At 30.4% G+C, this 14,081-nt stretch overlaps 1 protein-coding gene across 2 annotated transcripts; it reads right to left on the bottom strand.

Annotated features, from left to right (window-relative positions):
• Window positions 1-2,866: 2,866 nt before the first annotated feature.
• LOC120126072 (bZIP transcription factor TGA10-like) lies at window positions 2,867-7,526 on the bottom strand. Of its 2 annotated transcripts, none has more exons than XM_039144373.1 (10): window positions 7,235-7,526; window positions 7,022-7,119; window positions 6,359-6,444; window positions 6,136-6,264; window positions 5,976-6,044; window positions 5,768-5,905; window positions 5,591-5,666; window positions 5,226-5,497; window positions 3,883-4,122; window positions 2,867-3,082 (listed from the first exon to the last, which is right to left on the bottom strand). In XM_039144373.1, exons 1-10 carry the CDS (start codon window positions 7,402-7,404, stop codon window positions 2,930-2,932), a joined length of 1,431 nt encoding a protein of 476 aa, XP_039000304.1. In that variant the 5' UTR covers window positions 7,405-7,526; the 3' UTR covers window positions 2,867-2,929. The 2 variants fall into 2 exon arrangements, with proteins under 2 accessions (XP_039000304.1, XP_039000303.1); XM_039144372.1 differs by having other exon boundaries at window positions 2,868-3,082; window positions 5,976-6,047; window positions 7,235-7,518.
• Window positions 7,527-14,081: the final 6,555 nt, after the last annotated feature.

Raw genomic sequence — 14,081 nt, 5'->3', positions numbered from 1 at the left:
TCGAAAGACCGTTGACTTTGGACTCTCTTAAAGCCCTATTCAACTTAGTTTGATTTTGCAAGTTCATCTCGAGATACGCTTAAGTGTTATTTAGTATCTTAATACTTTGTTTCTGGTTAGATAAATGATTTTCGTACTTATATAGTAGTGTGTTATGATCAAGTTCCCAATCCGCAGGACCTAGTACTACTGATCGTGGGAAACGTAGGGATTAGCTGGAACTGATTAACTACTATAGGTGTGTTCCCTTGACCTATTCGATACATTTAATATTTTGTGCTATTATTTGTATGTTGTTATTTGTATTCATGTTCGTAATCTGATTATATTTATCCATAATATGTCTGAATTTTTAGAAATGTTGTATCACTATTAATTAATTTATTGATGCATTTCTATCATTTGTATGAGACCCTCTACGGAAGACAATATCCTCATCGTGTTTCTACATGAGATTTTATTCCCGTCATGTTTCTTCATGGGATTTTATCCTTGTCCTGTTTCTATATGAGATCATATATTCGCCTTGTTTCTGTTTAGGATCCTCTTCGAATGGCTATATCCATATCATGATTTTTGTATTCTAATTAGGGTACCTCTTCAAAGGGTAACGTCCACATCCTATTTTTCCTCAGCAAAAGATAGCGTTGTATGAAATTTATGTTGTAATATTCATGTAGTGAATTGTTAATTTATTATTGTTTGTGTTAGATTTACTCATCATATCATGTTTGAAGTATTTAATACTTGTTATTAATATACATATATTATTGTATATGACACACTGTGCTTAGTGGCTCAATTTTCAATTTTTTTCTTTTAGATTCTTTTAACCTTTAAAACTATGACCGTTACGTGGAGGATCGGTTAGTAGCATGTTTTCTTTCAGACCCCGTATGGACATTTTTAGATTTTACATTATTTATTTTCTGTTACTTTAAATATATTTATATGGGAATATGGGATATTATGTTTTCACATGTTTTAGACTTTAAACTCATATTATAGTATGTATTATGAACTCCTATTTTTGTTTACGATTTATACCAATTTCTTGGTGATGCATGTTATAACTAAAATTTCATGATTTTGTTAATCTGAATTAGTGATATCTCTGAGATTCAGTCGTAATGTCCAGGTCGGGTTAAAGGGGTTACATAACCAAAAGGAACTAATCACTTGATTTTATTTTTGACAACCTAATAATTAAAAGCCTTGGATTAAACTTTGAATTCATTTATATCTACAAAATTTCTCAAAATAAATTATTAGTGTGATAATAAAATCCATAGTAGTTCCAAAACACAATCAATAATTATTATAACATTTAATAATAATTATAAATACCAATGATATTCTTTATTCATTCATATTTAATATTATATATTAAAAGGCTAAAAATAATTATAAGGTAATAATATCATACCCTTAATTTCATGAACAATATCATGATAAACTTTTTTGGGTGAAATCATACCATAATGATATTACCAAATATACCATAATATAAAAAAAATCATATTAATTCTTTAACTGCCCCACAGCAACAACCACGTATGGAAATTTTTTTCTTTCTAAGCAAAGAATCACATTGATTCTTTATTAAAAAATCAACATTCTGAAAAATCAGTAACCAACGTTACTTTAATGATAATTTCTATTTAAATAAATTTGTTCACTTTGAGCAAACTCGTTAAAACGACAGGATAAATCCTGAAAACGAATTAATTTGATTTTCACGATTTCTCAAAGATTTCTCAAAGATTTCTAAAACGTCTTGAATTTCTTTCCATAAAGGTAGAAGATAGAGTTTATCTTAAGATTTTTAGAAGTATAACAATCTAAGACAATAAAATAAAATAAGAATACTTTTATTAAATAATCAGAAAGAACAATTAAAAATAAAAACCCAATTTTTGACATATTAACATATTGGATACAAGTTGAGGTCTGCATCTACACAGTTTCCTTAAAACAGTTTTTTTGTCACTTCTATGGTGTTTGAGATCATTGGTCGTCTGTCTCCTATTAACAACTAGATGATCAATTATAGTTGCACTTCTGCATAGATCACGAACTATTCTCTTGCCTTCATCTATCAAAAAAATAGAGAAGAAGAAAATAATTCTTTTGAATTATTTTTGAATAACAAGTTTACATGGTATTTATAGAGGTTTTACATAATAAATTATTAAAAAAAATTACTAACGAAGCATTTAATAAAAGAGAATCAATAACCATAACAAGTAATTTCCAAAATTATTGTTTGAATTAAATAAATCTTTTAATATTTATCATTTTAATTCCAAAATAAAATTTTGAAAATACATACTTTATTTGAGGAAAATATTTTACATTTGGGTTAAAATATCTGCAAGCGTACGGCCGATTTAGATATCCACGTTACCCATATCATGTACATCGATACATATACGAATCAACAATTGATTTCATATTTTCCTCAACAACATTCGGATCAATTTCTCATTCAAAGCTCCAAAATTGTCAATTTTTTCCAACACTTACTGCTAATACAAAAGCTTAAAATAAAATTTGACCTAAATCTTAACATCTCGAACATCTTCTCATATTCTATGCTATGACCAAACAAGTGACATATATATTACAACACTGGGAATCCCTTTTTCTTGACAAATTCATATCATGAAGTACGTACTAATATAATATCCAATACAACTTAACCACTTAATATACTTCTGTTTGTAATCAGTTAGAAATAGCTGCGAAATCATTGCATCTCTTTCCTTTTTAATAATTTCTTTGTCCGAAGGAAGAAAAATATGTAAAACGAGAGAAACTTGTACTATAATTATAAAACTGCAATCTATTCATAGTCAATCTATTCATCTATATGTAGAAATCTTAGGGAAAATATCAAAGGAAGACGAAAATAATGCTAGGGTTTCTTCTATTGTTCCTGGCGAGGTCGAGCCAACCAGAGAGAGCTGAGAGCTCTTAGGCGATGAAAGTACTCAGCAATGGCCAGCAAACACCTTGCAGCTTGACGGGTCGTCAGTATCTGATGCAGCCGATGGATTGTTTGGTGCCTCAGATTATCTGCCTATTCAAACCAAAATATTGAAATTATTGTATAGTAAAGGAAAGCAAAAGTGTTTTATATCAACACAAAATAGAAGACGAAAGATGCAAATTAAAAAAAATGAAACATGAATAAGCTTTATCTAGTTATAACATCTAATTCCCACAATCAGCAAGTTTTTCTTAACTTTATTAGGGCAAGTGTTATATCTTAGGAGATACCCTCCATAAATAGTATCTCCAGCTACGAATTCAACCGGAACCCCATACTCCTTGGACGTTTATAATGCATAGATAATACTTTTAATCGACCCACATGATTTACTAAAACGAAATCTAAGATCTGACAATCAGATCTATCTAACCTATTAGCATACAAATAACTATAGGATTCCAGGTAAGGTCACTATAGATACCCCTCCACCACAATTGAGAAGGGGATCATGACCACTTTCATCTTCCTAATTCATTCATCTCTTTCATCGAAAAACATCGATCAACGACTATTATCTCACCGATCTCAACTCTCCACCCAAATAAAAAGAAATGAATTGACAATGACCGACGAGATGATATTATTCCCATCAATAATATCTCCCACTAACAATAAGTTAAATCAATAATGGTGAAGAAAACCTAGTTGGAAGAGACGATCTTTTTAAGTCCAACGGTTATGACCATGACATCACAAACATAAGGACATGATGATATATGTGCATTATTTAAGGGAGAACCCCTTAGCATGTGACACTACAGTACTGAAAATGCAAATATTCTTAAGCTTGGGTGGTATAATTAGTAATCATGATGAAGTTGGGGTACCTGTCTAACGAAACCTTCGAGGGTGGAAAGCTTGTTGATGGCGATGGCCATTTGGCCCATGTAGTTAGTCATATTAGGAGGGCAGCTGAGTGAATCAGATGTTATAATATCAGAAAGAGAGTGATTCAAAGCGTCCAAGCCTTGTGATAGAGCCTCCTCGGCTTCCTGTGTGGATTGCTGCAACCCACATATGCCCATTATCTGCTGCTCCGTCAATGGCTCAATCTGGTTCACTATGACCTGAAAAACAAAGGCACCAACACCTTTAGCATTATGTTGCTTTCTTTATGAGCAAGAAACAAGAAGATGCATGCATGGTTTCCGTGAAGGAGAAGACAAAGAAAGAAGAGTGGAGAAGCGTGCAGTTCTCTCTCTTTTCGATTGCCACAAATTGTAGTTAACAGACATATAGCTTTATCAAAAGAACAACTGCCCTAATCCTTTTTTGAGAAAGACCTTCTCTTCACCTTTCGTCATTCAATTTTTTACCCTTTTTATATATCTTTTGATTACCCACATATGTGTGCATAAGATATATACTTTCCTTTGTCATTGCCTGTGCCACCCAACAAGTTGCACTCATGTAGCTAAAACGTACTATTTGCCTCTTACCTTGCCTCCATATACATTTGAACATTATCTTTAATATTTGATGCTTAAACATGTAACTGACAGCTTTTAACACTCCATTAACTCATACTATCATTATATTTAAACAATCTAACTTCAATATTATCCAGAAAATCTAAATTAAAATTCTGATAGCTTCTTAAAAAAAGGATTGATATTTGTTTTATTTGGGGGAAAAAGTTCCATACCATATGTATTCCACCGTCACATACGGTGTCTTATTTGCATTTTTTTCATTAATTTATTCCAAAATAAGAGATAAATAAAACTTTTCGATAGGATACATTTGTTTTAAATATTTTAAACATAAACATAAATATAAATAATTTTATTTTTTTAACAGATAAACAATTTTATTTAGAATGTTTGTCTCATTAATAAAGTGATACACTGTAGGGTATATAACAAATATTAATACAATTTTTTTTGGTATATAATACATCTTTTACTATCCTTAATTATACCAACAACTTTTTTTTTATGGAAAAAAAAGTTAAGTGATGGAACACGAACTTAAGCGATGAAAATCAAAATGCAACTCATCAATATTTCTTGAATTTTTGCAAATTAGTATATTATATTGATGACAACGAGAATAAAATTGTAGGGGAGAAGGAATCTGATCTTTAATTATTAAATATAATTAGCTTTTAAGCCTTTTTTTAACTTGTAACTTGTATAATTTGGTTTAGCAAGGATAGGGTAAAGAGTACCTTGATGAGGTCAGAAGGTCGACATCCACCAATCCACATGAAGCAGCGTTCGGCTGGAGACTTCCACATGCCGGACACAAGGTGGAACGCATCGGTTTTCGCCACCATCCCTTTTAGGTTCATCATCTCGTCGAAATGTGCTAAACAGTTGTCCACGAACATCCGCAGCTCGTTCTCCGGTAAGTGCTCCTGAACCGCCGCTTGAAGCTCGCACATCAGTCGGTGGTGCTCTTCTACCCATCGTGCGTACTCCATGTCAAACACTGAAGCGTCTGCAACATCAAACAAAACTCCACTTTATTATACACAAACTGAATCACATACTCATATATGTATTTGAGAGAGTTGAGAAAGAGAGAGATGACCTGAGCTTATGTTGTTAATACCAACAGGAAGGCCTTGCTCTCCTGCTAAGATATTACCACCCCCAAAAAACATGCCCTAAACAGTAAAAACACAAGATTTCATTCATATACACGTATAGAATCATAGAATCATGGGGGGGGGGGTTCATAAGAAAGGAGATTAAGGGGAATGGTCACCTGAGTTCTGGCTCTATGAAGCTCTTGTTCCAGTTGTGTAAGCCTAATCCTACTTGATTCTAATTGCTGAACATAAGCCTTTTTTCTCAGCCTGCTTTTCCTTGCTGCCTCTCTATTCTGAGCAAGTCTTCTCAATGTCTGTTCCAAAATGACTCCCAAATATCACATATTGATCCGAAAGAAAGAACAAAGTGTCGAAGAATTTCACCTTAGGGTCTGGTGTTTTAGGTCCTTCCTGCTCTGAACTTGAAGTTGGCCCTTTTCGATTCGCCTCACGCTGCTAAATTTCGACAAAAAGAAATTCAAAACCATGGGATTTCTATATATTTCATGTATCTGTGTGAGTTTTTATTCAGAGCCAACCATACCTTGACAGCTTTAGCTGACTGATTCGGAGCAGAAGCAGAAGCATCAGTTTTGGGGTTGGCCAACTCCACGGACGGCTCTGATGGTCTCTTTGAACCAGTAGTTGATGGAGAAGCTAATCCTGTACTTGTCTACCAAATACAAAAACAAACCCACTTTGAAAATTAGTATTTAATATAGAATTCAACTCACCAGATCAATTATAAATATTACCAGGGGTTTTACTTTTGTTGATGATGATGGTGGTGGCTCAACGTGCATCGGCTGTGAAGGGAAAATGTTCAGCGTCGGCGGCCTCATCACACAGTTTTCTGCATTTAATATAATCTCACAAACATTAAGGAAAGACCCAAAAGAAAGGAAAGGGAGACAAGGACAAGAGATGTAAGAAAGAAAACATTGGGATCATCATGCATCCATTTGTAGCTTTGTTCCATCAAAACAGAAGGGGAACAAGGAGAGGAAAAGGGCAAAGAACACCCATACCCCTAAACGTACACTTGTCAGTACATGTAAAGGAATTTTCTCAAGGAATTCATGATCATGGAGGTGTCCGTTACAAGTCATGGTCCAGAGCTATACTAAAAACATAACTAATAAAAAAAGAAAATAAAAATTAGCTAGCTTTTTGGTTTGTTTCAGAGATTTGTTTCTACTAGGATCTGGTCAAAAAGAAAGTTCTGGCAGATTGAATCTGTTGAAAACATGAACATGTTTTTTCTGTGATCAAAAAGCAGAACCAGTCTGAATAAAAATCTTCATAACAGAAGATGCATAAAACGAAAAAGAGAAGAAAGAGGAAGAAAATTCCTCATGGTCTTTGAAGTAAACAGTTTTTTTTTAGAAAAAAAAAAGAAAGACAATTTGATAGATAGAGAGAACACTCACGCCTTTGGTCTTGAATAATGGAGGGTTCTTGTCCATCAAGGTAGAGAAAAAGGGCTTGATCTAATTCACCCAGATCATAAGCTCCTGTATCTTTGCTTCTGCTTATTTCCAGAAAAGAGAGTAGCTAGAGGTGAAGATGAAGAATTCTGGGTTTTGCTTTCCATACTTAATTAGATACTGTCAAAAGAAAAAAGAAAAAGGAAGAAACGTTACATGAAGTTTCCTGGAACAGAAGATGATTGCATCATTTCATAAGGAATCTGATTTTGATGATGATGTTGATTATGCTCTTGTATTTGCTGCTGTTGATTTTGATGATGGTGGTTGTGATGGTTTTGTTGTAGTTGGATGGAGTGGTTCATGTTGCCTCTACCGGTAGCCATGAAAATAACAACAACGCCAACCAAAGCAAGCTAAGCTTCTTCTTCCTCTTGCCCTTTTTGTTCTACTTGACGAAAACTCGTTTGAATCCACCATTAATGGCAAAACCACCTTCCTTTTATTCCTTTGCAAATCATTTTTTCTCCACCATCAGCTCAATAGTCATCAAGTGAGAAAGAAAGAGAGTCGGTTATAATTTGAAAAATACTGAAGAATCTTTTTCTTATCATAGAAATGAGAGAGTCAGAGAAGAAAAATACTAATGAATGCATATACACAATGGAACAACCCCTTTTTCTCTCTCATCGATTTTTTTTAATATGTTATTTCTTTTTACAAGCCCGACTTTTCAGATAAAGCGGTTTTAAGATATCCTCTTCGAAATCAGAGAAGACCAGTTTTAATATATATATATATATATATAGAAATCGGTTAGTTTTATTAAAATTAAAAAAATATTTAAAATTATAATAAATATTTATAAGCATAATCTAAATTATAATTAGGACATTTTATTATAACTATTGAAACAAAAATTAGTCACTTAAATTATACAAAGACCAAAAAATAAGAGAAAATATTAAAAAGGGTATGAAACTATTAAAGACTACCGAAAAATCGTAAATCAGAATCAAGCGACGTGAGAAAACTATCAACCAATGTAAAACGCGTATTCAAATCAATCAGATGGTCCAAAGCAAGAAAGATCAGCATGATAACAAATAAGTGTCATCTTGATCAGTCGTTGCGATTGCAAATCTAATCCTAAGAAAAAAGAAAGACGAAAGCAACGGCAAAAAGGTCGTAAGCTACTAAAAGACAAAGAAAAATGTGTCACAAAGGCAGAGAAAAATATGTCACAAAGGCAGAGAAAAATGTGCTACTAAAAGGAAGAGAACATGTCACAAAGACATCAATATTCTTATTAAAAAATTAAAAAGAAAACAAATAAAAAAAGACAATAGACAACAACCAACATCAAAATCAGTGTCATCGTCGGTTAAACAAAATTATAAAAGAAAATATTAGATCGATCAATAAAATTAACGTAAGTTGCAAAAAGGAAAAAAAGAAAGAGGAGGAATAAGTTTTTAAATATATATTAGATTTTATAATAACCTAGATAATAAAACATTTATTTAACAATTAAATGTCGATGGATCAGTAAAGAATTTATAAAATAATTAAATATCAGTTAAATTTTAGTTTAAAATTATACAACTGTGTGAGAATGTAATGATATTATATAAGGATACTTATTATCATTTGAAAAAAAAATATTTTAATATTTTATAAATTGAAATTATGTTAATTTGACTTGCGATACAAATAACTTAAAAGATTTTTTTGGGTATAGATATTCTGTATAGGGTCATTTATATTTTATTTGTTGACCGATTAATTTAAATTGAATTTTGTAAAGATTTATTATTGAGATGATTATTGATGATAATTTTATTTTAATTTGATGAGTTCCTATTCGACTTGACCCGATCAGTTTGATTTTTATATTTAAAATTCATATTCAATTTGAGTTGGGTCAAGTTTTTTAGGTCTGAATGGATCGAGTTAGATTAATAGATAGATTGAAGAATTAGATCTGACCTTACATAATATTATGATTATCTTGTATATATTTAGAGACAATTACAATGATACTCATTTCTATTTTATTTTTCAATTAAGTTCTTTTTTGTATAATAAAAATGAATATATATTTATATATTTAAGTCGTGTTGTATCGGGCGTTTTTTCCAAAAAAATCACCTTTTCCAAGTAATATTCCCGATCAGGCACTGTTAAGACTATATTTCCCGATCTAACACCCTTTGCAGAAAGGCGCGCCCTATGCAGAACGCTTTATGTTGATTTGGTGCCACGTGGGGTAAGGCGTGCCCCCTACAACAATTAGTTTAATATTTTTTCAAATAATCATAATAAACAATAAGTATAATAAAAAATTATCACAAAATTACCTTATAACGAAAAATCGCATGAACTTCTGAATCAAATATGAGAAGATTGTCAGATTGTTGTATTAATTTTTTTCTGTTGAGAGGAGATGTGAGGAGTTACCGGGGGAAATGATATTTATAGCCAGAAAAACCTACAATACACGGTACATGCACTGCGCCTTACATAATTATATCAGATAAAGCTAAGACGCGGCCCCTGGTCCGCGCCTAATATAATTGTGTCAAAATTAAAGGTAATGTGCCCTGCCCCACGCTATACTCCTACGTGGCCTAAGGCGCGCTCCAGGGGCTGTGCTTTACACACGTATATCCCATGTCAGCATAAGGCGCGTCTTAGGGGGCACTTTACCCCACGTGATGCCAAATTAACATACAACACGCTTAAGGGGGCGTCTTTCTACAAAGGGTGTTAGATAAATATAGTTTGAACGGTGCCGATCGAAAATATTAAATGTGAAAGGTGATTTTTCAGAAAAAACGCCATTGTATCGGGTCGAGTACATGTTTTAACTTTAAAAATTAAGTCAAAGTTGGATGAGACCCTCCTAAATCCAGTTCGAGTTGGGTGTAGACGAGAAGTTTCAATTTTCAAATCAGATCCGAATACGACAAAAAACTAACCTGACCAGACTTGTTATCATCCCTAGAGACAATCCTCCTGAATTACTTTCTTATATTCATAACGTCAAAATTTTGAATTATTAAATTTTACTTAAAGAACCTACATATCGCACTAAATTAACTATTAATTTTATATATAAATAATGATTTGATAAAAATACTTTAATATTATTATTTATTTTTAAGGACGATTATTTAATACCTTTTTAATAAAAGAATAATAAAAAATTTGAAGTAATGATAAGTTATTTATTTTATTACATTTTATATTTTTAAATATATGTAAAATATATATTTATTATTGTTATTGTTTGAAGAATATATGTGCCTTTTTTTTTTCTTTTACTTGTACACACTGTATAAAAGTATAGTATTTTCTTTAATGAAAAATCGCTTGACGTTTCCTATGATGGAGTTTCCTGGTAATTCAATTTAAAGGACAATAATACCCTTACGGAAAAGCATGTTTTCTATTGACATTTTCATGCAAACTTACACGTAGTCGTTGTGGCGGCGGCTCTCCTCTGCTTCAAAGGACAACAAATGCCGTTTCGTGCCTTATTTTTCTTTTCAGCCTTACCGTTTTACATTTTATTTTATTTTTGAAAAGTTATTTCATTTGACGAAACATAAATCCAAAGTTTAATTTATTTAGTATTCGATTGGTTTAATGAGATGAAATAATAAATCTCTTAAATAAGATTAAAAATAATTTTTTCAGAAATTATTTAATTTCTAATGCATAACTTTTAACTTTATAATTTGATTTGAAAAGTAACGAAGAATTAACCCTTACCCAATTTATAATGCATAACTTTACATATTATTAGGGAATCATATTATATATGATTAATTTATTTTTGAAAATTAATTCAAATTACTTCTTTCTTAATAATAATAGTTTGCCATCACAAGGCATCACAAGATCTATCAACTTTGGCGACAATTACTAACCACATTAATAACAAGAAGATTAATTAAAGAGTATCCCTTAAAGCTTTGAATATTATATATTTATATAATTAAATGAGAACTAAGATTCTATTAGGGACGTTCTTTGAAATTAACATATATATAGTGATATTTCCATTTTTTTTAAATATAAAAAGAATTATCAGTTAATATCATAAATTTGTTAGACGTTGTTCTTTATCAATTAATAAAGGAGAATATTATTCTTTGTATAAAGTATAAATTTAAACAGACATGTCTACCATATTTATGTGCGTTTAGATTAAAAATGTTATAAAAAAAAATACTATCTACATATACTTTTTTTTATTTTTCTATAAAGAATTTAATATCCGATTGAGAACAAGTGTGGATAGCTGTTCATTGAATTCGACTTCCAAGATTTTGAATGTTGAAACAGAGTAATAATGATGTGCAGCAAATAAAATTCCTTTTCTTTTTCAATATCAAGACTTTAGGGTGGTATAACGTTGACAAACATTTCAAACCCTATTTCTTTTTTTGAATGAAAGGAGATGCTCCAAAGCTAAGCCTCACCTGGCAATCATCCTGCATTATAGCCAGAACCTCAGTCGGCGGAGTCGCGAAAACCTTCAAGCCATACTGCCAACCCCAAGCAAGCTTCGCCATGTGATCGGCCGCTTGATTACCTTCCCGGACGACGTGAACAAATTGCAGTCGCCAGCTACGTGCCATGCACTCCACCAGATGCGGAACCAACGAGGATACCCTCTCCATAGCTGCACCTTGCTGAAGCAAACGCCAAGCGTCTCTACTGTCCAGTTCAACGATAACCTCCCTCAAACCACAGTCCCATGCCAGTAACAGCCCATCCAGCACACCCCACAACTCAGCCTCGAGCACTGAACAAGCTCCAATATTCCTCGCAAACCCACCAATCCAAGCACCCTCAGCGTTTCGAATTATCCCTCCACAAACACCCTATTTCTTCTATTATTTTCTTTGTCATCATGATACTCTAATCCTGTTCAAGGAAGAAAAATCTCTCTGTACTCCCTGCACTCCACATTAGAGTCAAACTCCTTAAATTCAATAGGTCAAAGCTAGTTTATGAAGGTTCAATGAGTTCAAAATATGAAATGATTTTTTATTATTAAATATGTATTCTTTTTAATAATTTAAGATAATTAAAAAGTAGTATTTGTTAGGAATTATTTTAACTTATTGACAATACGTACACACCTTATAGACGGAACTGTTTGAACTCACGACTTCTAGAGAAAACTACATTTATTTCTATCATTAAAGTCACTTGATGAATTATATATATATCATGTGGATTATTGTCTTATGTGAATTGCATTTTTTTCTTAGATAAACATTTAAAATAGGCTAAATACAAAAATTAGTGCCTAAACTATATTTAAAAATTAGTTTTGTTAAAAAATAGGTGTCTAATGTTTTATTTGTTACATTTTTATGTGTCTATCGTTAAAAAAAACCGTTAAGTAACATGTGCTAGGTTTATATATTTTTTAAATTTTTGTAAAATAAAATATTATTCATTTATTTTAAAAAAAATATGAACGTGATATCTCACTTGACACTTTTTCTAATAGTAAATACATAAAAGTGTAATTGAAAAATATTAGACATTTATTTTTGAAAAAAAAAAATTAGGCAACAAAAATTAATTTTAAATATAGTTTAGACACTTATTTTTATATTATAAAATTCAAAATATGCTAAACTTCACTAATAGTGATATAACGTTATTTTCGTGTAATTTACGTTTGAACAACATAATAAATATTATATTAATTTATTTCCAAGTTATAAGTAAAATAATAATTGAATCTATAGAGTAATCTCAATAGTAAAGTGGAGCATTGTTCTTCTTAAACATTTTAGATTTGAGAAACTACTTCTTTAGATACATGCGTTCTGAACAAATTAAATAAATATCTGAACATAAACTATATTATATTTATCTTATATTATTAAAAAATTAAAATAATAACTATAAATACAAATAATATATATTTGAATAACTATCACAAAAACTAATCATATTACAAAACGTATTTTAATTCATAATTATAATATATTTGAAGCAGATTTTTATATATTAAAATTAAAATTAAAATATATCTATAATATTTACATATAATCAAATTCAAACCTAAAATATAAAGATCGTATAGAAATGAAAATCTTAATCAATACTAAATTATATGATAAAAGTGGAGGAGTTATACCACAACATTTGGTTTAATATAAACCTTTAGTGATTAACTTTTCAAATATCAAATTATTTTATTACTCGTATTTAGATTAAACACAAATTATAGAATAGTTATATTTGTATAATTTATCTAACACTGTTTCTTGATAAGAGTAAATTAATAAAAGAAGAAATATAATATATTGTATCAAATTATTCGAGTATGATCATACATTTTTAATTTCATTTAGTTAAATAATTATTTTTTTTTAATTTTAAATATATTTAAATTTGTTAAAAAATCAATTGGGCAAAATCTTATCCTAATTAATAATATCTTCCTTAAATTAGACACGAAACTTCGGTCACCACTCACCAGATATAGGAGAGGAGTTATACATGCGGACAGGTGTCAAGTAGAGAAGAAAGGTAAAACTGTTGACTGTGGAACACGTGTCGTAGCTGTTTGCGTATCGAGATTTGGGATGACATTGAAGACGAGAAATAGGGATGCGCATATGGGGCCGGTTTTTTTATTGTTCCTATCTTAACTGAAAAATATATTTCTTAAATATGATATTATCCTGTCTCCATATATTTTAGATTTTCTTTCGTCTCGATCTTGTCCCGAATTTTAGATTAAAATTTCGTTCCGATCTAAATATATTAATATTCTAAAATAATTAAATTAATATATTTATAATTATTTATTATATTTTAAATTATTAAAATAATACATTTTATAATGGGCTTATATTTTCAATAATTAAAGAATATATTTTAATAATATAAAAATCCATATATATATATATATATATATATATATATATATATATATATATATATATATATATATATATATATACATATATATATATATACATATATATATATTATATAAAGATAAAGTAATAATTTATATTAG

Source organism: Hibiscus syriacus, unplaced genomic scaffold (assembly GCF_006381635.1).
Source record: "Hibiscus syriacus cultivar Baekdansim isolate YM2019G1 unplaced genomic scaffold, ASM638163v2 tig00110450_pilon, whole genome shotgun sequence".
Classification (NCBI taxonomy): Eukaryota; Viridiplantae; Streptophyta; class Magnoliopsida; order Malvales; family Malvaceae; genus Hibiscus; species Hibiscus syriacus.
The sequence above is the reverse complement of the archived record's forward strand: the minus strand, read 5'-3'. Positions and strand labels throughout refer to the sequence as shown.

What these genes read in the sequence shown, in the direction of transcription:
- LOC120126072 (XM_039144372.1), bottom strand. Translation starts at nt 7,404, where the DNA reads ATGGCTACCGGTAGAGGCAACATGAACCACTCCATCCAACTACAACAA. An exon ending in AGTCAGCTAAAGCTGTCAAG is followed by an intron (nt 6,048 to 6,135) that starts GTATGGTTGGCT and finishes GTCGAAATTTAG; the next exon opens with CAGCGTGAGGCGAATCGAAA. An exon ending in TCGAAGGTTTCGTTAGACAG is followed by an intron (nt 3,083 to 3,882) that starts GTACCCCAACTT and finishes TGGTTTGAATAG; the next exon opens with GCAGATAATCTGAGGCACCA.